The sequence below is a fragment of the Coregonus lavaretus genome, assembly GCF_964263955.1.
Source record: "Coregonus lavaretus genome assembly, chromosome: 4".
Lineage (NCBI taxonomy): Eukaryota > Metazoa > Chordata > Actinopteri > Salmoniformes > Salmonidae > Coregonus > Coregonus lavaretus.
Window position 1 is genome coordinate 59,242,465 of NC_139991.1, and position 23,690 is coordinate 59,266,154.

Genomic DNA, 23,690 nt, shown 5'->3' on the forward strand with positions numbered 1-23,690 from the left:
TAACAACACTACAGGGTCTAAGGTCAAAGGTCAGAGAGTCAGTCTTAGTGGTAAACAACATGGGGGCTTTCGTTTGATTGACAGCTGGGCCCCAGAGTGGATAAGAGGGGTGTGGGACTTGACATTCCTCTCCTTCTCCTCCCCCTCTCCTACTCCCCTCCTGGTCGATCTTAGAGCAGGCAGATGAGGCTCTTGCCCTCCTCGATCTCCTCCTGCACCTTGTCTGAGGACGTGGCGATCTCGGCCTGGGCTGAGAACACAGCGCAGATGAAGGTGAGCACGGTGCCTCCCATGGCTGTGTAGAAGGCCCAGCCCATGGTGCACAGCCCCGCCTGGTAGGGAGCCGCGTCCTGACCACAGTACAGCTGCACCTTGTCTGAACCCCAGCCTGCAGGGTACAGCATCAGACCCAGGATCAGAAACAGACCTGGGCCAGAGAGAGTGGAGAGAAAGGCACTGTTAGTTCATAATAGACCTACACGCAGCAAACAAATCAACAGTTATTATGTGTGACTGATTGAAATGTGTGTTTGAAAGGTAGCTTAAAAAAATAGTGGAATAATGACAACACATTCTCTAAAGTCCATCCACAGGACATTCTCTGGTATCAAAACATTTCCTGTTTCAATAACACGTTTGCATTCTAATTTCCCGTTGGTCAAAAATATTATACTGGCTAAAATGATTTCCTTTGCCATCTCTTTTCAAATGGGACTCCTACTCTGTTTCATTCCAACAATTCACCTGGCCAGTGTCAACTCTCATTGCCGCAAAAAGGCTTGATACCTGTCTTTCCCCAAACGTGTCCCCACGTCACGACCCTGAGGTTACAGCACAATGCAACCCGGGGGTTAAGGCACAATACGACTCTGGGGTTATGGCACAATACGACCCTGCTGTCAGCTCTGGATCCCTGGGGGTATCGCAAAATGTGTGACCTGGGGTTACAACAGCTAAACAACAGGAAAAGGTAGCCAGAGGGGTTCGACCCCCCCCACCCCCATCACTGAACTAACCGACTAATCCTGTGTCTCAGCTTCCTGTGTCTCTCTCTGCTGAAGGATGAAGCCACTTCTGTGGGTCTGGGACCCACTTCCAACACCCCTGCACTGTACAATATTCCACTTCTAACACCACACCGATTATGTTCCAACACCCCTGCACTGTACAATATTCCACTTCTAACAGCACATGGATTCTGTTTCAACACCCCTGTACAACAGCAGAACCTAGAGGAGAGACTAATAGAGGCCTGCTCAGTAGTAGCAAGAGAAACCTTCACCCAATCCCTAATATGACCCAGTGAAGTGGAGACAATGCATGTAGTCTGTGTTCAATACCACTGTATCCTTGTACAGGCCCAGAATACTTCTTCCACCATCACCATACTCAACAATGACATAATAGGAAAAGGCAGTGACCCTATTTCTAGTTCAGGCTTTGACACACACCAGGAGATGCTCTGAAACTACAATATTCGAAGTCTACTACTAGACGACTGGGAGCTCCGTTAGTGGAACTACAATAGTAGTACTGGATGTCCACTAGAGTCTAGACTGGGAGCTCTGTAACAACAATAGTAGTACTGGATGTCCACTAGAGTCTAGACTGGGAGCTCTGGAACTACAATAGTAGTACTGGATGTCCACTAGAGTCTAGACTGGGAGCTCTGGAACTACAATATGTCTACAGGCACATATTACGAGAGAGAGAGAGAGAGACACAGAGAGACAGAGACACCGAGAGAGACAGACAGACAGAGAGACAGAGACACACACAGAGAGAGAGAGAGAGAGAGAGAGAGAGAGAGAGAGAGAGAGAGAGCGAGAGGGAGACACAGACAGAGAGAGAGCTCCTGCACCTCTACACCAGACCAGCACTCTAAACCTCCTTCCCTCCCTCCTTCCCTCCCTCTGCCCCTGTCCTGCTCACTTGCTCCTTCAGGAGATGAAAAACAAGAGTGCAATGCCGACACCAGCTTTCTCCCTCTCTCTCTTTCTCCCTCTCTGTCTCTCCCTCAGAGCAGACCAATATCGTATTAAACACGGAAATGAAAAGTAGGTCATAAATTCTTTCCACATGTTACTGCATTGCCTTAACGGTCAGAGCAGCTCTGGTGATGGACTGGAGGTATGGTTTCAATTCTACAACACCCCCAATACACACACACACACACACACACACACACACACACACATACACACACATACAACCCCCTCTAAAGAAATCCCCCTACCCACTGGACCCTTAACCTAATATCCCAGTCCACTTCAACTGAATATCCTGCATCCTGTGAATATTAACTGCTTGCCTCCTTCTGCAACCTGGCCTGTATATTAACCATTCGTCTCCAACTGTCTCCGTAGCCTCCTCTCTTTCTGTGCTCTCTTCCTCTACATCTCTAGGTGGGGTACCCCTGCATACTCTTTCACCCCTCTCTGTGTCAAAACCCCTCTACCCCGCCTGTACCCCTCCACTCCCCGACCATGGTTCCCAGACAATTTGGGTATCCACCTTCCCTCAGCTCCAGGAAATGGTGTAAACGTATCGCAACAGACTATAAGAGCCAGAGGTACATATTTCTTTCCTCTCCACACATATGTGACCAGTTTCAGGAAGCTAGGCGTATCTCGCACGTCACTACTTCACAGGAGAGGAATTTGAACGTCTTTTTAAAAATAATTTTTATCAAAATGCGTTTTTGGGCAGAAATGCCTTCTGGAACATGTGAACTTTCATGTGCCTTAATAACAAACTTGTACTCCATCTGTAAATATGAATAAAATGGTTAAATTACGAGCCTAGTTGGTTTAGCCACGGAAAAAGACAGGAACCTTCCCGCTAGCCATAATTGGCTGAGATAATGGGTGGGCTGGACATGCCGGGAGATGACTTTGGATTGGTCTGCCATGTAGCTTGCTTCTGTCTATAACGTGAGCTGCTCAGTATGTGTTGACAATCCTTTCTACCACAGCGTTTTTGAAAGATATAACATTAGCCATTTGAGAACTACAAAAGTTTTGCTACTTTTCTCAACAACATTAATGCCCTGAATTTAACAGGCGCTATTGACAGATCAGTTGGAAAAAGTTGTGATGGGCTACTTTATGCACACGCCACGGTCAGTGTGAACCAGAGTGACTTGACACAACGCTGGCCAAACAAGATGTAACTACAAACAAAACAGAGTTAAATGGTTCCAGTCTGCCGTGAAGCGTTCATCCATGTATACGGGTAAGAGTCTAGCTACATTTTCAGATATTATACATTTCAAATTTTGTCAGAAAGTAGTTTTCATTGCAAGTTAAAGCGTACTGTTAGCTAGCTAGCAAACGTTAGCTTGCTGGCTCGCTAGTTAACGTTACGTGAATGATCTGTGTAGTAATATTATTCGAATCAGAAACACATTTGCATTCCTAGTTATAGCCTAATGTTAGCTAGCTAGCTAACATTGAACCTAGTTGGTTAGCTTTAGCTACCTGCAAATTCATACTACAGCTATGACAATCAGTTTGTATTGGTAGTAGTATGAGTTGGGATTATGCTGGTTCATTGTTTAGCTAGCTAGCTAGCTACTTGTCTAAACAAAAGACTCCACTTCGCCAGATGATTACATGACCCATCAAGTTGGCCAGGTGTGTCTGGGGGTGATTATGGCCATCTATTGTATTTCATGAACATGTGTACATGTCTAGACAACAGTGACCCATCCACTTACCTAGATGTGGCTGGGAGGTGGTTATAGCATTTATTTCACATGACCCATCAATTTAGGTAAGCGTCATATAATAATTATAAAATATTTATAAAATATTTATATCTGGACACTTTCTGTTTTTGATCATGCTACTATGTAAATATACAAGCAACCATTTCACTGTACCATTTACACCTTCTGTATACTGTGCATGTGACAAATAAACATAGATTTGTTTTTTATATATATAATGTGTGTTTACCATAAACAGTAATGTGAAGAACAACATGACCTGCACCAAAGTCAGATTAGGATATAGGCCAAGGACTAGATAAAGTGTACTTTTTTCTTTTCTTTTTTTTTACCCCCTTTTTCTCCCCAATTTCGATCTTGTCTCATCGCTGCAACTCCCCAACGGGCTCGGGAGAGGTGAAGATCGAGTCATGCGTCCTCCGAAACATGACCCGCCAAACCGCGCTTCTTAACACCCGCCCACTTAACCTGGAAGCCAGCTGCACCAACATTTTGGAGGAAACACTGTTCAACTAACGACCGAAGTCAGCCTGCAGGCGCCTGGCCCGCCACAAGGAATCGCTAGAGCGCGATGAGCCAAGTAAAGCCCCCCCGGCCAAACCCTCCCCTAGCCCGGACGATGCTGGGCGAATTGTGTGCCGCCCTATGGGACTCCCTGTCACGGCCAGTTGTGACACAGCCTGGGAACAAACCTGGGTCTGTAGTTATGCCTCAAGCACTGCGATGCAGTGCCTTAGACCGCTGCGCCACTTGGGAGGCCCCGATAAAGTGTACTTTTACCTGGAGGTTTTCTTATTGTAGGCTACTGCTTTTACCACTTTAAGTCTTGAAAATCTTTGGTTGTTTACTACACTACTCACTCTGTTTAGCACATAGCCTCACATGGGAATCCTTAAAGAGATGGGTGGGGCTAAGGCTTAAGAGGGTGTGAACGATGCTGAATGGGTGTAGACAAAGAAGAGCTCTCCAGTAGGTGTGCCAAAACATTCAAGGGCCATTCTCTCAAGAGTTTATCAACTTTCAAAGCAGAATTACTTTCCCATTGTTCCTCAACTGCAGCGTATGATATACCATATTCTAGCTCTGAGTCTCTACCTTTATCCAGTGTAAAAAACACAATTTCAAATTTTGCTACATAGGACCGAATCAAGGTGGTGGCTCACATAATAGAGTGTGATGGAAAAAGCGAAGAGGGAGAGAGCGGAGGAGGTCTCTCACTGGAAACGTCCAGACTGCTATGATTGTCAGGTAGGACCGTAAGCCAAGAGAGTCTCGGTCTAGGTCTGCTGGCTTCTAAAGACACTCTCATCAACAACTAAACTGACTTTACGCTTCCGCTGCTCCTCTGAACAAATCAGGTGTGTTAGAGCAGGGCCGGAGCAAAAGCCTGCATTCCCAGTATCTCTGCAGGAGGGTTGGCCACCTCTGCCCTATAGAGTTAAGAGAATGGTTTCAACAGTTAGAGAGTGGGTGAGACAGAGAGGACATGTTGTTTCTATGGGAAACCTGGGGGAGGTTTGTGTTCCGCTCTATTTGGCTCCACTGTCCCACGGAGGACTGTAGTGTAAAACTGTATTGTTCCTCTCTGTTTAGCTCCACTGTCCCACGGAGGACTGTAGTGTAAAACTGTATTGTTCCTCTCTGTTTATCTCCACTGTCCCACGGAGGACTGTAGTGTAAAACTGTATTGTTCCTCTCTGTTTAGCTCCACTGTCCCACGGAGGACTGTAGTGTAAAACTGTATTGTTCCTCTCTGTTTAGCTCCACTGTCCCACGGAGGACTGTAGTGTAAAACTGTATTGTTCCTCTCAATTTATCTCCACTGTCTCACGGAGGACTGTAGTGTAAAACTGTATTGTTCCTCTCTGTTTAGCTCCACTGTCCCACGGAGGACTGTAGTGTAAAACTGTATTGTTCCTCTCTGTTTATCTCCACTGTCCCACGGAGGACTGTAGTGTAAAACGGTATTGTTCCTCTCTGTTTATCTCCACTGTCCCACGGAGGACTGTAGTGTAAAACTGTATTGTTCCTCTCTGTTTAGCTCCACTGTCCCACGGAGGACTGTAGTGTAAAACTGTATTGTTCCTCTCTGTTTAGCTCCACTGTCCCACGGAGGACTGTAGTGTAAAACTGTATTGTTCCTCTCTGTTTATCTCCACTGTCCCACGGATGACTGTAGTGTAAAACTGTATTGTTCCTATCTGTTTATCTCCACTGTCCCACGGAGGACTGTAGTGTAAAACTGTATTGTTCCTCTCTGTTTATCTCCACTGTCCCATGGAGGACTGTAGTGTAATAGAAGAACAGGGAATAATAGGGACCTATATTATATCCTGATTCCTTCCACGCAGTCATTCTGTTCTGGTACTGTTCTGTTGGTAGGAAGTCCTACAGGCCTGATTCAGGATTACAGTAATATGCACCGTGACCATGGACCGGACTTTCCATTCATATCTATCAGCCTTATCTACAACACACTTCCTTTCACCCGACTCTCACTCTCTCTCTTTCTTTCTCTCTCTCTCTCTTTCTCACTCATTCTCCCCCTCATTCTCTCTTTCTATGCCTTTATTTCTTATACATCCACACTACGGTTGTAAACACTCTATCTCGCCATCTCTCAATATATCGCTCTCCCTTTATCTCTCACCCACATACCTCTATTGTCGACACTGGTTGTGATTGACCAACATCTCATACCTTTGCTTCGGTAATCAGATACATTTCCAGTAACACCCGTCCCGACCCGGTATTGTACTTCTGCTTTCTCTGTTTGCTCAACAATAGTAACATCCAGACCTAGACTATTCATCATGATCAGACTGTTCCAATACAGTCATTCTCATCTGTCAATCAGTCCTGTAACAGTCATATTCACGCTGTATCATTATTGCATTTCCTTTTCTGTTTACTGGATCACTGTCACATTCCCATCTGCCATTAACCCACAGCTAGCGCCCAGGTCAAAAGCCATCTGTGTGACAGTCCTATGACTCATCATGGCTGAATTTGGCTTGTCGTCTGGTTGGCTGGCTGGTTGGTTGGAGCTGGGAGGGAGAGTTTATGGCGGCAGTAAAATGATATTATGACACTCCCAGCTGTAGACCTGGAGACGGTTTAACTACCTGCTGTTTGTTAGTCTTCTTGTCGCTAACTGCCTTTCTGAAGAAAAAACCCACCTTGGTCTGGCCTTAAACACTTGGCTAGTTACATTACATCTCCAATTGATTCATTTTAGAGATAAAACCTTCCCAATATGACATTAGTGTGTATAAATGTGGTTAATAGAATCAGGACCACTCTGATGACTCCAGTGAGATGATGTGACCACCGCTGGCTACAGAAACACAATCTCTCCCCTGAGGTCAAGCAGTTCCCAAAACATCTGCCACCTGATCCCAGTTACGGTCACATTACGGGACCATTCCGGTCGGTCGGCACACTTAGTGGAAATGTTGATTGGAGGAAAGTCAAACTGGCAGAAAGGAGAGAGGAAGAGATGGAGAGAGGGAGAGAGAGGGGGAGAGAGATGACAAAGTGATATGGTGATATCTCAGAACTCTGCCTGGCGGAGAAACTACAGACTTTTCCATCCCTCTCGTCTAGGACACATGTGGAGGTGGAGGAAAAATACCAACACTGACCACTGCTTGGTGTGGTGTCGCTGCTGTGTGTGTTGGTCTTTATCCCTTTCTGTAGTCAGGGAGATGGTTAATGACCAGTCAGTTCAGACAAGGGGCTGAGGGCTGAGGTAGGGCTGAATATTTTCCTGGTATTTTACAAATGTTCCATCATGAGAATAAATGACTTTTCTCCCGGGTAACCAAAAACCGGAAGTGTCATTCAACAGCCTAATGCTACTTGAGCCTGATGAGCCATACATTAAATACATTTTATGAGCCCTACATTAAAGACATTTAATGAGCCCAAGCACAAAAAAGCCAGAATGATTGTGCCATTATCCAATACATATATGATACAGGCTACTGCACATTACGCACGAGAGAAAAACATAAAAGCCCATAGATGTAGCTAGCTACAGTGGGGGAAAAAAAGTATTTAGTCAGCCACCAATTGTGCAAGTTCTCCCACTTAAAAAGATGAGAGAGGCCTGTAATTTTCATCATAGGTACATGTCAACTATGACAGACAAAATGAGGAAAAAAAATCCAGAAAATCACATTGTAGGATTTTTAATGAATTTATTTGCAAATTATGGTGGAAAATAAGTATTTGGTCACCTACAAACAAGCAAGATTTCTGGCTCTCACAGACCTGTAACTTCTTCTTTAAGAGGCTCCTCTGTCCTCCACTCGTTACCTGTATTAATGGCACCTGTTTGAACTTATTATCAGTATAAAAGACACCTGTCCACAACCTCAAACAGTCACACTCCAAACTCCACTATGGCCAAGACCAAAGAGCTGTCAAAGGACACCAGAAAAAAAATTGTAGACCTGCACCAAGCTGGGAAGACTGAATCTGCAATAGGTAAGCAGCTTGGTTTGAAGAAATCAACTGTGGGAGCAATTATTAGGAAATGGAAGACATACAAGACCACTGATAATCTCCCTCGATCTGGGGCTCCACGCAAGATCTCACCCCGTGGGGTCAAAATGATCACAAGAACGGTGAGCAAAAATGCCAGAACCACACGGGGGAACCTAGTGAATGACCTGCAGAGAGCTGGGACCAAAGTAACAAAGCCTACCATCAGTAACACACTACGCCGCCAGGAACTCAAATCCTGCAGTGCCAGACGTGTCCCCCTGCTTAAGCCAGTACATGTCCAGGCCCGTCTGAAGTTTGCTAAAGTGCATTTGGATGATCCAGAAGAGGATTGGGAATGTCATATGGTCAGATGAAACCAAAATAGAACTTTTTGGTAAAAACTCAACTCGTCGTGTTTGGAAGACAAAGAATGCTGAGTTGCATCCAAAGAACACCATACCTACTGTGAAGCATGGGGGTGGAAACATCATGCTTTGGGGCTGTTTTTCTGCAAAGGGACCAGGACGACTGATCCGTGTAAAGGAAAGAATGAATGGGGCCATGTATCGTGAGATTTTGAGTGAAAACCTCCTTCCATCAGCAAGGGCATTGAAGATGAAACGTGGCTGGGTCTTTCAGCATGACAATGATCCCAAACACACCGCCCGGGCAACGAAGGAGTGGCTTCGTAAGAAGCATTTCAAGGTCCTGGAGTGGCCTAGCCAGTCTCCAGATCTCAACCCCATAGAAAATCTTTGGAGGGAGTTGAAAGTCCGTGTTGCCCAGCGACAGCCCCAAAACATCACTGCTCTAGAGGAGATCTGCATGGAGGAATCGGCCAAAATACCAGCAACAGTGTGTGAAAACCTTGTGAAGACTTACAGAAAACGTTTGACCTGTGTCATTGCCAACAAAGGGTATATAACAAAGTATTGAGAAACTTTTGTTATTGACCAAATACTTATTTTCCACCATAATTTGCAAATAAATTCATAAAAAATCCTACAATGTGATTATCTGGATTTTTTTCCCTCATTTTGTCTGTCATAGTTGACGTGTACCTATGATGAAAATTACAGGCCTCTCTCATCTTTTTAAGTGGGAGAACTTGCACAATTGGTGGCTGACTAAATACTTTTTCCCCCCACTGTATATGATCTTTTTGAGTGTGAACTGTATTACTGTACTGTATTGTATTATACTGTATTATAGGGACTGGAATTACGCACATCGTTCAAACCATGATAAGGCAGGGAGAGAACATGCGATTCTGGTGCAGCACATGCAGCCTACAAAGTTAGAAGTATAGGCTAGCTAATTTAATTTTAATTTTGAAATATAATAGGGCCTATTCGTATTATTAGTAGGCTGACGCATATATACACCTTTCATAATATTTCCCTTAATGTTATTAGTCTACCTCCTCGTTCTCTCTCTATTGTTGCTACAGTCCTCCGTGGGACAGTGGAGATAACAGTTAAATGAAATAAGTTGTGTTGTCCTTATCTTCATCATTCTAATGACATTCTTCAATAATATAGGACTAGAATTAGATGCAGAAGGCTTTCTCTTCTCTTCACAAAGATTGAATGGTTATGGGTCTGAATAAATAACTGCTATAGCCTACCGCCATTGAGTGTTCGCTCTTCTTTCAAACTATCCTTGAGTTCTATTGGCTGCTGTATTTAACATTCAGCAAACAAGAGCTTGGTCCCTATTCGAATAGTCTATTGGTATAAGAAATGCAAAAAAAAAATAATGTCCAGCAAGCTTTTCTAGTCTAGCTTTTCCTGAATGGGACTCCAAGAGCTAAGGAGCGTTTTCTAAGGAGAGAGGCCAGCAGAGCACAGGTGCGTGCGTATTGCGCAAGAGACAGAGGCTATAAGTTAGAATCTTATTATGCATAACCCATCATTAATTAGCTAAATATAAAGCTAATACTGCATAGAATGTATTACCTGAAAGAGGTAGGTCAGGACATCTATATATAGTGCTACATATAAATCTAAAACAGGATTATCTATTTTGGATGCAATTTGAATGGAGTTGATGGAGAGGGAGAAAGACTGCGAGAGACTGCTCGCGTGTGCACTGATTGAAAGCAAAAATATTCAAATGATAGGCTGTTTTAAAACTCTGCAGCTGCAAAAAAAACAACAACATCTTTACAATTAAAAAATAAGGTGTCCCCTGAAAGCCAGATGGAGATTAGATTCAGTCAGTCTTTATATTACTGTAGCATAGACTATGCTGCAGCAAATGCAGCCGTACCTGTCACAAGGAAAAAAGTTCCCATTATAAGATGATAGGTCTACATGCAATGTGAACTGCACTCCATACTGAGATGGGCTGTCTGTCCCCACCCTGAGCGTTGATGATTCATCATGCAGATGTTGTAGAGAAGCCACATTTAGACATCATATCAATAATTTATTATAATTTACCGGTTTCTCACAGTTATTTATCCCAGGAATAGGGAGTGGTTTTGGGCGGTAAATCCCGGTAAATCTCGGTAACTGGGTTCCCGCCATTCAACCCTAGGCTGAGGGCATTAAGGAAACATCCCCCTGCTATTTCTGGTTTCCCCTTTCCTCTTCCTTATTCTCATCCTCTTCCTCCCGACGACCCACAGACCCTTAATGAGCAGTTCTGTTCTTCTAATCAGTCCAGTTGTGGACATCCTCTGACTGTCACTTTCACTAGGTCTCAATTACATTGTGGTAACTGTCCACCAGTGTAGCAGTCGCCAGATTCGAACTTTAACGACTAATGTGAAAACGCATCAAACTAATCTTACAGTAGATCAGTGTCTGTAGGGCAACTAGTTTCTGACCTACTCCTGACAGAGTCTATGGAACGAGTACAGGGGAGGAGAGGAGAGAGGGATGAGAGCTCTGAGAGAGAGATTCAGGCGGAATAACCTCACTCTCTCCAATGACCGCCTCCTCCCTCCATAATTCACCACAGCAGGTCAAAGCGGCTTGAGAGTCATACACAGATACACATTCACGCGCACACACCACACAGGTCACATGACATCATCCCCAGCTGACTCAAGAGGACAAATATTTGGGCCCTTGTTGCTGAAGGCTGCCATGGTTCCCTGACCCTTGACCTATAGGGTTAATGATCACCTCGAACACACAGAGAGGACGCTGGGAGAAAGAGTTAATGCACTCTCGGGGGCCTGTGTGTATGTATGTATGTGTGTGTGTACACGTGCATGTGTTTGTGTGTGGTCAGTGGGGTCTGATTGCTCTAGTTAGTAAAGGTTTAAACTCTGAAGAGGTGGACAGCAGCACCAAAGGTTAGATGGATGGGTTTGAATGTTGGCTGTTCAAACGGAACACACCCCTCCACAAGCCCCTCTCTATTCCAGGTGTTTAACAGTCAGTTAACTGTGTCTAACTACTGAACAGCCCAGACAAAACTACAACCAATCAACAGGCAATGCAATACTGCAAGCAGCAACCTCTTTCAGTCTCACCTGCGATGGCCTGCAGCAGTCCACACACGTTGAAGATGCTCTTCTTCATGATGCTCTGGAAGCACATGGTAAAGACAGAGATGAAGGCCACGGCACACAGTAGCAGGATCCCCGCCGCCAGGAAGATGGATGCTGCCTGCCAGAACCCGCTGGCGATCTCCCCAAAGTGCACGGCGTACGGCCCACACAGCACGCCGCGCCGCAGGTGGGGCAGCTTGATGCAGCGGCCGTAGATGCCCAGGGTGGGCCGGTAGGCCTCGCCAGCCGCCGTGGCACCATGAGGGCCGAAGACGGCGTCCGGAGTCCGGGGGAAGCCCACCAGCCAATCGGTGCTCATGAAGGCGATGAGCTCGCCGAAGGCGGCCACGATGCTGAGTAGAGTCCACAGCATGGAGCGACAGGTCACGATCACGTGGCACATGGTGATGATGATGTTTGGAGTGGTTCTGAAGTGTTCCTGGTAATGTTCCTTTTCCCGTCCAGTGGTTACACAGGTGGGGTCAAAGTGAAGGTTCAAGTCCACAGGGTCTTCAGGAAGAGGGGAAAGGGTGAAGGGAGAGAGTGAATGATGGGGTCCTGTTGTAACAGAGGTGTGAAAGAGGGTAAACAGTTCCAGTGCAGGGAAAGGAGGGAGGAGAAGGAGGGAGGGAGAGGTTGGTTTGGAGGCAGGGCCTGAGGTCAATGATTGAAAGTCTCTCTCTCTCTCTCTCTCTCTCTCTCGCTCTCTCTCTCTCTCTCTCTCTCTCTCTCTCTCTCTCTCTCTCTCTCTCTCTCTCTCTCTCTCTCTCTCTCTCTTTCTTATCTCCCCCTGGTGTTGTTCCTCTTCCTTCTTTCTGGTTTGTCTCCCTCTCTTTCTTTCCGTCCTTCCCGCAATGTCTTACTCACTCGCTTTCTGTTTCTCTCTCTCTTTCTGTCTTGTGCGTAGAGTGTAGAATCTTCCAGCCGGAGTGTCTGTTTTTCACACACCCTCTCTCTCTCTCTCTCTCTCTCTTTAGTCTTTCTCTCTCTCTCTCGTTCTCTCTCTTCTGGACTCTACATCGTAGTGAAGGAGTGTCTCCAAGGCCAGCCAGCTGGCTTCTCACCAACTACACACCTTGAGAGAGAGAGAGAAAGAGAGGAGGGAGGGCGGAGAAGGGAAAAGAAAGTGAGTGTGTTATTTATGGCAGTTGAAAGGGCAGACCATGGTAGAACACTCAGTTACATGATGCACTTATTTTACCAGGTAAGTTGACTGAGAACACATTCTCATTTACAGTAATGACCTAGGGAATAGTTACAGAGGGGGAGGAGGGGGGATGAATGAGCCAATTGGAAGCTGGGGATGATTAGGTGGCCATGATGGTATGTGGGCCAGATTGGGAATTTAGCCAGGACACTGGGGTTAACACCCCTACTCTTACGATAAGTGCCATGGGATCTTTAGTGACCACAGAGAGTCAGGACCCCCGTTTAACGTCCCATCCGAAAGACGGATTAGCAGTGTTGGAATCAAATGTTTCAGAAGCAGTGTTTTCCACCTCCCAACTCAGGCACCATTTCACTTTAATCAGCAAAGAAACTGGGTCATTGACCAACACAGCAGTTTAAAACAACCAACCATACACTAAAAGTAAGTGGCATAGCACAGCCATGGTGAATGGGAGTAATGGTGGATGAAACGTATAGACAGGGAGAGCCTTATGACAACATGGCTGCAGACAGAGAGAGGGGTTGTCTAAAACGAACCAACAACCTCTTGTAATGTTTACATAAAGCCAGGCCTGGAGAGGAAGAGAGGGATGGGAGAGGAAGAGAGGAGGACAGAGGAGGAGGGAGAGAGAGAGAGGGCAGGCCTGGTCAGTCAGATGTGTAGATGTGTGTCAGTGTTGGTTTGAAGGCCTCCTCTCTGAGTGTGTTTATGTCTGAGAGCCTGGAGGAGCCTGGCTACTCTGCTCTACTCTCTGTTTTGGTTTCCCCTGCAGAGCTCCCTAACTGACAGGGTCAGCTCCTCCTCCTTCCTCTTCCCATCGGTGTGTGTGTGTGTGTACTGTGTGTGTGTACTGTGTGTGAGTGTGCGTGCGTGCGTCTGTGTGTGAGGAGGTCCTCTGGGTCCAACACTGGTCTCTGTGTAGTGTCTGTCCCAGGGGGAGCTGGGTGGGATGTGGAGGGGAGAAGGGGAGATGAAGCGAAGAGAGGAGAGAGATGTGGAAAGAGGGAATGAGGGATCCTTTGACAAACGGACACAGACAGAGGGAAAAACAAACAATCTCAGATGAAAATGCCCACGCCACTGATGTAGGGCTGATAGCAGCCTGGCTGTCCAACCACCATGGAGCTAACACATAACTGACCTAGGGTCAGCCTGGCTGAGATAACCCTGCTGACATGGCCATTTAATAAACACCACCACTACAGAACTCACAGAACCCCAGTGTCACCATCACATCACAGCTATTCCACAAACACTACTGTTACATACCTCCTAAAGATAGATAACCCCAGTGACATGAACATGTCATAAACACCATCAGTACTGGGGGAGGGGTAACCCTATCCATCTCACAACAACACTGTCATCTCACTGACTCTGTTGCTTGCTGGAGAGTTGAATAGATAACCTACTGACGGTCTGAATGTCTCCATCTAACATCACACCATTCACTATCATCACTATCACTAGAAGGCTGTGGGATAACAACCCATGGCATCATCTCACAACTCGGCCAACCCACACACTATCTCTAGACAATACAGAAAGCAACATGGCCTTCTAAACTAATAAACAATAAATACTGTAAAACGACAGGGCTCGGAGAGATAACCCATGGCAAGAACATCATTCATAAAATATTTTAGCTACAGGAGGAAATAATATACCCAAACCCATGGGCTTTACTTCAAAAGACCTTTTCACAAACATTTGTCTTCTTTATCTAACCCTCAGTTTACCTGAAAACACATTTAATTTAATTGACAACTTGGCACAAAGACGCTCTACCATAAGCTACCATAAGGCAGCTTAACAGTCCATGTGAACCACGGCATTAATGTAATAAAACATAGCAAGGCTAGGAGCTCTTGATACAGAACATTAATGCAGCAATAAATTACTGCCATGTAAAAGTTATTAGGTTTTAAACCACAAGCTGTATTAAACAGCATAACCAGGCGACGGTTGATGAGATCATCAACTAGGCAGTCACTTGTTGATGACTTCATTCTCAGGTCAGGCTGAGGTCGCCTCTCTCAGTGGGCCTCTAGATCTGAATGAAGTATCTGGGTCTACAGGAAATACATGTTTCTACCATTCCCTCCCTCTCTCCATCTCTCTCTTACTCTTTCGTTCTCTCTCTCTCTCTCTCTCTCTCTCTCTCTCTCTCTCTCTCTCTCTCTCTCTCTCTCTCTCTCTCTCTCTCTTTCTCTCTATCCCTCTCTCCATCTCTCTCTCTTTCTCTCTAGCCCTCTCTCATCTCTCTTTCTCTCTCTCTCCATCTCCTTTTATCTCTCTCTCTCTCTCTCTCTCTCTCTCTCTCTCTCTCTCTCTCTCTCTCTCTCTCTCTCTCTCTCTCTCTCTCTCTCTCTCTCTCTATCACTCTCTCCATCTCTCTCTTACTCTCTCTCTCTCTCTCTCTCTCTCTCTCTCTCTCTCTCTCTCTCTCTCTCTCTCTCTCTCTCTCTCTTTTCCATCTGCTTCTCTCTCTCTATCCCTCTCTCCATCTCCCTCTGTCCCTCTCTCTATCCCTCTCTCCATCTCTCTCTTACTCTCTCTCTCATCTCCTTTTCTCGCTCTCTCTAGCCATCTCTCTCTCTCTCTCTCTCTCTCTCTCTCTCCATCTCTCTCTCTCTCTATCCCTCTCTCCATCCCTCTCTTACTCTCTCTTTCTCTCTCTCTCTCTCTCTCTCTCTCTCTCGCTCTCTCTCCATCTCCTTCTCTCTCTCTATCCCTCTCTCTATCTCTCTCTTACTCTCTCTCTCTCTCTCTCCACCCCCCCCTATCTCTCTATATGGCTGTGTTAACTAACGTGTCAGCTGAGTGGATTCTCACAGGTGACATTCCGGACCTTTCCCAGGAGTGAAGATGGGAATGTTGGGAATAATCAACATGGACCTAGAGCAGAGCTGAGTTCATGATGAGTTTATGTGTATGGAACTTTTAAAGTGTCACACACACAGACACACACACACACACTTATCACACATACCTAGAGGGACGTGAAAACCTTTTGTATTAAAATTCTCTATCTGGATCCTGTATTATCTCAGTGTGCTGAAACACAGTCCTGAGTGTGCTGAAACACAGTCCTCAGTGTGCTGAAATAGTCCTGAGTGTGCTGAAACACAGTCCTGAGTGTGCTGAAACACAGTCCTGAGTGTGCTGAAACACAGTCCTGAGTGTGCTGAAACACAGTCCTGAGTGTGCTGAAACACAGTCCTGAGTGTGCTGAAACATAGGTTCCATCTTCTCAGCAGGCTCACTTTAACTAGTGCTGCGTTTTCCATCTAACATCTCCAGTCATGAGTTCAGACTCATGAGCACAGCAGTGAATAGTAATACTGTGTTTGGTATTGTAGATCATTGTGACTGGAGAGATGGTCACTTACACAGACCTTTTTTCCATTTATTCTCAGAACCACCACCCTCCCTCCCTCTCTCCCTCCCTCTCCAGCTCATGGGAATCCCTAAGCCTGGACAGTGTGTGGAGTCTGGTAGGGAGGGAGGGGTGGTGTGGGACAGTCTAGGCTAGAAGGGCATGGGGCCAGTCTTCCAGTCTGGGGAGCAGGGCGAGGAGTGAGGGGCGCCTGGAGCAGCCTGGAGCAGAGCAGGGGGCCAATAGTGACGTGTGCCGCCCACGATCTGAACCTCCTGGGGGTCATTCCTGTCACATGGCCCCCCGGTCACCATGGAGAGGGATAATAGTTAAAGTCGACTCTGCTATGAGGTCACACTCCTTCTAGGGAGGGTCAGCGTGTGTGTGTGTGTTTAATTAATGATGTGTGTGTATAGGGAGATGATACAGTGACAGCATTACTGACACTTTGACCTCTGTTATCCTGTTGAAATATCAACAACCCCTGGCTTTCCTCCCTAATTTCTTTCCCCTCTCTTTCCTTCCACCAGAGAGACAGAATGACCCAGATCTGTGGGCGGCTAGCGAGTGTATGTGAATGTGTGTTTGTGTGTCGTGTGGTGTGTCTATCGTGTGGTGTGTGTCCAAGTCTAGTGAGGTCATAAAAACAGGTGCAGACAGCCGTCCCTGTGGAGTAGGATAGGATCAGAATTACTTTTATGAATCACAAATGTCTTTATTAACTAAACACACACACACAGTCCCAAAGATGTCAACTGGACCGTTGAAGAACTGCCAAGCTTATGGATCAGTCACTGTCTTGATGCAGAACAACCATTCAAGTAACTCCAACTCCGGGACTGGGACACCCACCCATGATGTAGATCCCTGTAGATGTTCTTCTGACACCAGTGATGTTTCACAGACTCCAATTCAACACACACACACACACACACACACACACACACACACACACACACACACACACACAGGTGTTGTTTGAAAACACATAGAAAGCTGAAACAACCTAAAGCAGCTGGAGGAAGGTACAGAGAGCCGGGTCAACTGACCACTTTGAAGCTTAGGCCACTTGGCCTTTGACCCCAACTGGCAGGGGTTTGCAAAGTGTGTGTGTGTTTGGCGGGGAGAGAAAGAAAGAGAGAGTGAGAGAGTGAGAGAGAGAGAGAGAGAGAGAGAGAGAGAGAGAGAGAGAGAGAGAGAGAGAGAGAGAGAGAGAGAGAGAGAGAGAAGGGGAGTATCTGTAACTAAGATAAAACTGTAATATTTGCTTACAGTCAACATATTTGCTAGTGTGTGATAAGATTGTGTATACTTTATTCTGAGGTAATATTAGGACATGGCCTACTTCAATATTCCCCCTAGAGATAGACCAGACAGACAACTAAACAGGCAGAGCTTCAAGTGGTTAGTTACCATGAGCAGAACTTTCCCAGCACTTTGTGAAGCACGGCAGACCAGACCATAAACATGTTAGGCTATGACTGGATTTATGATGTCTATTACCCGCTCACAGAAGGCAGAGGTAGGATAGGAGTATTTAGGGATCATATTACACACACACACACACACACACACACCTAATAAGAGTGAACCTGTGACCCTAGACTTAAAAACCCTAAGGTGTGTCTGTGTGCGTGTGTGTATACCAATTACCACCCCCATTAGTTCACAAACACTTTGCTACATTTCATCTGCACTACAAAGGACACATATGTCTGAGTCACACAGTGATATGCAGTCTCAATAGCAGGTCCCTTAGCACACTACCATTGACAGGAAACTATCTGTGTATCTATGGAAATACCACGGATACGGTAAACGTCGGTGACGAGGTGGTTAGTGGTGGGTGGTGCATGTTGGTCTCTCAATCTCTCTCTTCCTCTCTCCTCTCTCTCCCCCTCACTGGGGGTAACTGTAGGTCAAACACCCATATACACTGAGGCTATGGAGGAATGCCTATACTGTGCAGTTAGATCTACACATCAGGTTTTCATTAGGAAGAACCAAATGAAGTCATTTGTCCATCCACTCAGGACAGGCAGGGGAACAACAGTATGGAAGTTTCTAGACGTTGGTAGAGGTTTCCCCTAACTTACTTTCAAAGTCACTCTTGAAACCTGTCCTGAAAACCCCTTTCAGCTGCTATTGTATTTATTGCAAACCAACTTAAGAAACATATGCAGAGTTTATTTCCAAAACGCTATATCATCAGAAATGATTGCTTATGGGTACCTTCTTGTGTGTGTAAAATATTACAAGTCTCAGATTTTTTATTCATAGATTTTAGATGTGAATGAAAATGTGTTTGTTTGTCAAATGCTATACATCCATTGTTTAGCTGGAATGGAATGTTCATATCCTGTATATTTGACTGTAATATGTGGTTGTCTTACCTAGCTACAGTGAGGGAAAAAAGTATTTGATCCCCTGCTGATTTTGTACGTTTGCCCACTGACAAAGAAATGATCCGTCTATAATTTTAATGGTAGGTTTATTTGAACAGTGAGAGACAGAATAACAACAAAAAAATCCAGAAGAACGCATGTCAAAAATTTTATAAATTGATTTGCAATTTAATGAGGGAAATAAGTATTTGACCCCTCTGCAAAACATGACTTGGTACTTGGTGGCAAAACCCTTGTTGGCAATCACAGAGGTCAGACGTTTCTTGTAGTTGGCCACCAGGTTTGCACACATCTCAGGAGGGATTTTGTCCCACTCCTCTTTGCAGATCTTCTCCAAGTCATTAAGGTTTCGAGGCTGACGTTTGGCAACTCAAACCTTCAGCTCCTTCCACAGATTTTCTATGGGATTAAGGTCTGGAGACTGGCTAGGCCACTCCAGGACCTTAATGTGCTTCTTCTTGAGCCACTCCTTTGTTGCCTTGGCCGTGTGTTTTGGGTCATTGTCATGCTGGAATACCCATCCACGACCCATTTTCAATGCCCTGGCTGAGGGAAGGAGGTTCTCACCCAAGATTTGACAGTACATAGCCCCGTCCATCGTCCCTTTGATGCGGTGAAGTTGTCCTGTCCCCTTAGCAGAAAAACACCCCCAAAGCATAATGTTTCCACCTCCATGTTTGACGATGGGGATGGTGTTCTTGGGGTCATAGGCAGCATTCCTCCTCCTCCAAACACGGCGAGTTGAGTTGATGTCAAAGAGCTCAATTTTGGTCTCATCTGACCATAACACTTTCACCCAGTTCTCCTCTGAATCATTCAGATGTTCATTGGCAACCTTCAGACGGGCATGTATATGTGCTTTCTTGAGCACATATACATGCGGGCGCTGCAGGATTTCAGTCCTTCACGGCGTAGTGTGTTCCCAATTGTTTTTTTGGTGACTATGGTCCCAGCTGCCTTGAGATCATTGACAAGATCCTCCCGTGTAGTTCTGGGCTTATTTCTCACCGTTCTCATGATCATTGCAATTCCACGAGGTGAGATCTTGCATGGAGCCCCAGGCCGAGGGAGATTGACAGTTCTTTTTTGTTTCTTCCATTTGTGAATAATCGCACCAACTGTTGTCACCTTCTCACCAAGCTGCTTGGCGATGGTCTTGTAGCCCATTCCAGCCTTGTGTAGGTCTACAATCTTGTCCCTGACATCCTTGGAGAGCTCTTTGGTCTTGGCCATGGTGGAGAGTTTGGAATCTGATTGATTGATTGCTTCTGTGGACAGGTGTCTTTTATACAGGTAACAAGCTGAGATTAGGAGCACTCCCTTTAAGAGTGTGCTCCTAATCTCAGCTCGTTACCTGTATAAAAGACACCTGGGAGCCAGAAATCTTTCTGATTGAGAGGGGGTCAAATACTTATTTCCCTCATTAAAATGCAAATCAATTTATAAAATTTTTGACATGTGTTTTTCTGGATTTTGTTGTTGTTATTCTGTCTCTCACTGTTCAAATAAACCTACCATTCAAATTATAGACTGATCATTTCTTTGTCAGTGGGCAAACGTACAAAATCAGCAGGGGATCAAATACTTTTTTCCCTCACTGTATTTTAAGATGAATGCACTTACTGTAAGTCGCTCTGGATAAAAGCATCTGCTAAATGACTAAAATGTAAAAATTAAATGTTTTACATACTGATCTCATATTACTGTATTGAATTGTTATTATTTTTAAATATTTTAATATTGATGTCACCCCAAAAATTTTTTTTGTTACATTTCACTGTGTAAAACCTAGCAGTACTACTTATTCCTCTGAAATGAAACCATCAAGTGATAGATTTTAAACAAAAACATGTCTGTCTTTGAACAACCTCATGTCATGATTAGATAGTGAAAAAACACACCAATCTCTTTCATAATTTCTTTAAACAATAAAAGCTCATTTCTGAAAATGGATACATAGCGTTTTGGAATGAAACTCTTCACATGTTGCCTCTTCAAACACATAAAGCATTACAATATAACAAAACAACATTCCCATGGCCTACTTCTACAGGACAACTGGAAAACAACTTAGTGTTTGACTGAGTCATCAGCATGAGTCAGGATGAGGAAGAGACCCTCTTCACCTCTGGAGTAAACACAAGATCAGAGGACACACACATGCACACACAGTACACACACAAACAGTAAACACACACACAGCCTTGTCGTCCAGTATTAAGTATAAAATGACTCTTAACAATAGTAGTAGTGTCAGTGCTGTGTGACAAATTATTGTAGTGCTCAACATTTCCACATTGAGAGTGCCATCCTTTCCCAGTGCTACTGTGTAACCTGCTCAGCACTGGAGTTACATTATGATTAATAATAGGAACATAATATTTACATCCTCTAGCGTTAGTCACCCCCTTTGTTAGGCCTGGGAAACATTTCCAATCAGGAAAAATAACACTTGAAACTGTCTTCTAAACACTATGAGGTAGAGTGGTGAGCGTTGAGCACTCTCACTGGCTAAATTAATCAATGTAAACCTTACAACAGGTCATATTCTTATATTCTGTCATGAAAGAGTAGCACAACTAACGCAAAACCATAGAGAAGAAGAGAAAAACAAAATGATCCAACCTGTTTGCCATATTCTCCTCCTGCAGCGCAGCTCTGCTGTATGTCTTGGTGGTTCTACCACTGGTCTCCACACACACCCAACCGCTAACTAACTCTCACTGAGACCCCAGTCTGTAGCTCTTCCCCTAACCCCTCCCCCTGGACTCACAGCCTGCACTGATTGGTCAGACAGATGCCGAGGTCACACCCCTGAGAGGGTCCACATGGTGACCATAGCTCAGCCCAGAATCTGGGTTAAAACCACAAACGCTGCAGCCAGCTGCACAGGGCCACACGCTGTGGTGTGTGTGTGTGTCCTGCCTACTATCTCTCTCGTACACATGCGCAGACTGCTAGCCAAGCTGCTGCCGCTAATAAGCAATATACGGTCCTGGACACTTCCAGGTTACATCACCTTATGGCCTCCAGTAACATAACTCTGGTGGACGGACGGGCAGAGAGACAGACTGAATGACAGCCCGGACTGACTGACTCACGGGCAGACGGGTGGCCGGACTGAAGGATGGATGGACTGACAATGTTTTGTGTGTTAGTGATCGGAGCCCCCTTTCAGCCAGCCTGATGTTCCAATGGGTGGACATCAAAGTGAAAGCTGCTCTGTTCTCTGTCACAGTGGAAGAAATTAGTTCCATATGAACACAGGAAGTACATTTGCTAAACAGGAAGACAGCTGAGAACCCACACACACGACCAAAGCCTTTCCTATTGGCCAGTTTAATAGGGGCGTCTTTCCTAAGGTTGGGGTTAGGTCAGCGGTTCTTCTGATCCACCTAAAGCTTCTGGAGATTGTTTTTGACCCAACACATGAAAATACTGATGGATAAGAGCTTATTTCAGAGTGGAGCGTAGAAGGGTGTTAGAGAAACCATGCATTGATCTACTTGAGATAGCAGAGCCACAGAACAGTTCACAATGTCTGCTACTATAATCCATCTGCTTTCATCTCCAGCCCAATATAGACTCCTCTTTTACCTTGCCTCTATAAATACTACAGACCTCTATCTACTATGTGTGTGTGGGTGTGTGTGTGCGTGTGTGTGTGCTAAAGAAAGGTGAATGGTCTGTTTTAAAGGCCATGCAGCATTGTCTCAGTCTAAAGTAGCACACTGATGCTGATCTGGTTTTATTGCTGTTCTCAGCAGAAAAGAGCTCATTCTAAAAGCCTTTTCAACTTTCTCCTCTGCTCATTTTTATTAGCTTGCTGACGTTAAAATGTCCATCAAATGTTGCTGCAGCTACGTCAACCCTATAGCTTTCAGGATAGTTTTCTGTCCGTGTGACTTGTGTGGAAAGCCTGGTGTGATTTGGTTGGGGTGAGATGAGCCTGACACAGACAGACACACACACACACACACACACGCACACACACGTCTGACACAGTGTATCATTTTACAGATGGAGTGTGTATGACAGAGCCACTTGGTGCTCTAAGGGTGATTCCTCTTGGCAGATTGTGGGTCTGAGACACTGAGCAGGCCTTCACATCAAAGACTGGAAAGATCAGAGGAGACAGAACAGAAATACCCTTACCCTAAACATGGCTTCACACACACACACACACACACACACACACACACACACACACACACACACACACACACACACACACACACACACACACACACACACACACACACACACTAGGCCACAGAGGGCGGGTCGTTTGTCTTCCCTGATACAGACCAATCAATAGTATCACATAGATCTAAGCAGACTAGGAAAGAAGGGATGAGCTCTTAGGAAAGATAAAGAAATAAGAGAAAACAGGTTGCTAGACAACAGGCTGACCAGATCAATGCAGTTTGCTTACTTTGCTCCCTGGAATCAAGGTTCAGATGAAAAACAGCTACCGTGAATGCCTATATAGCAATATAGTGAGACAAATAAAGGAAGCAGTCAATGTAGACCAGGATTTCCCAACCCTCTCCTTGGACCCCCGACAAGCCAGATCTCCGGACGTGCTTCACATATGACTCCATGCAGTTTATACACGTCCACGTGTGTTTTAGATCAGTGTAGTGCCTATGTGTGTGTGTGTGTGTGTGTGTGTGTGTGTGTGTGTGTGTGTGTGTGTGTATGCGTGAGTGTTCTACATCACCTCAGTCTCCAGCCAGCGTAGTGAGGTTATCCAGAGTCCACCCCACATAAAATCCCAGTGGAAACTGATGGACAGAATATGGAAAGATGGACAGATGGAAAGAAGATGGAAAGACTCTGATATGGAGTCTATGGAGTTTCCAGTCAGGAAAAGTAATACTAATGACAATCCACTCTACTCTGAGACTATTCTATTACACTGGTACTCCTGGGGGGCCACAACACTGAGGCCTGGACCAGTGGTGATATCTCCAACACTTATAGAAGCAGCCTATACAGGATAGCAT

General features: G+C 45.2%; 1 protein-coding gene across 1 annotated transcript; it reads right to left on the reverse strand.

Moving 5' to 3' along the window:
• Positions 1–80: 80 nt before the first annotated feature.
• LOC311127663 (LHFPL tetraspan subfamily member 2a protein) lies at positions 81–21,385 on the reverse strand. Its single transcript, XM_084159523.1, has 3 exons — positions 21,307–21,385; positions 11,709–12,801; positions 81–427 (listed from the first exon to the last, which is right to left on the reverse strand). Exons 2-3 carry the CDS (start codon positions 12,127–12,129, stop codon positions 171–173), a joined length of 678 nt encoding a protein of 225 aa, XP_084015649.1. The 5' UTR covers positions 12,130–12,801; positions 21,307–21,385; the 3' UTR covers positions 81–170.
• Positions 21,386–23,690: the final 2,305 nt, after the last annotated feature.

Excerpts from the sequence above, each read along its gene's own strand:
- LOC311127663 (XM_084159523.1), bottom strand. The coding sequence starts at position 12,129 with ATGTGCCACGTGATCGTGACCTGTCGCTCCATGCTGTGGACTCTACTC. Across the intron at positions 428-11,708 it reads ACTGCTGCAGGCCATCGCAG|GTCTGTTTCTGATCCTGGGT; the intron begins GTGAGACTGAAA and ends TCTCTGGCCCAG.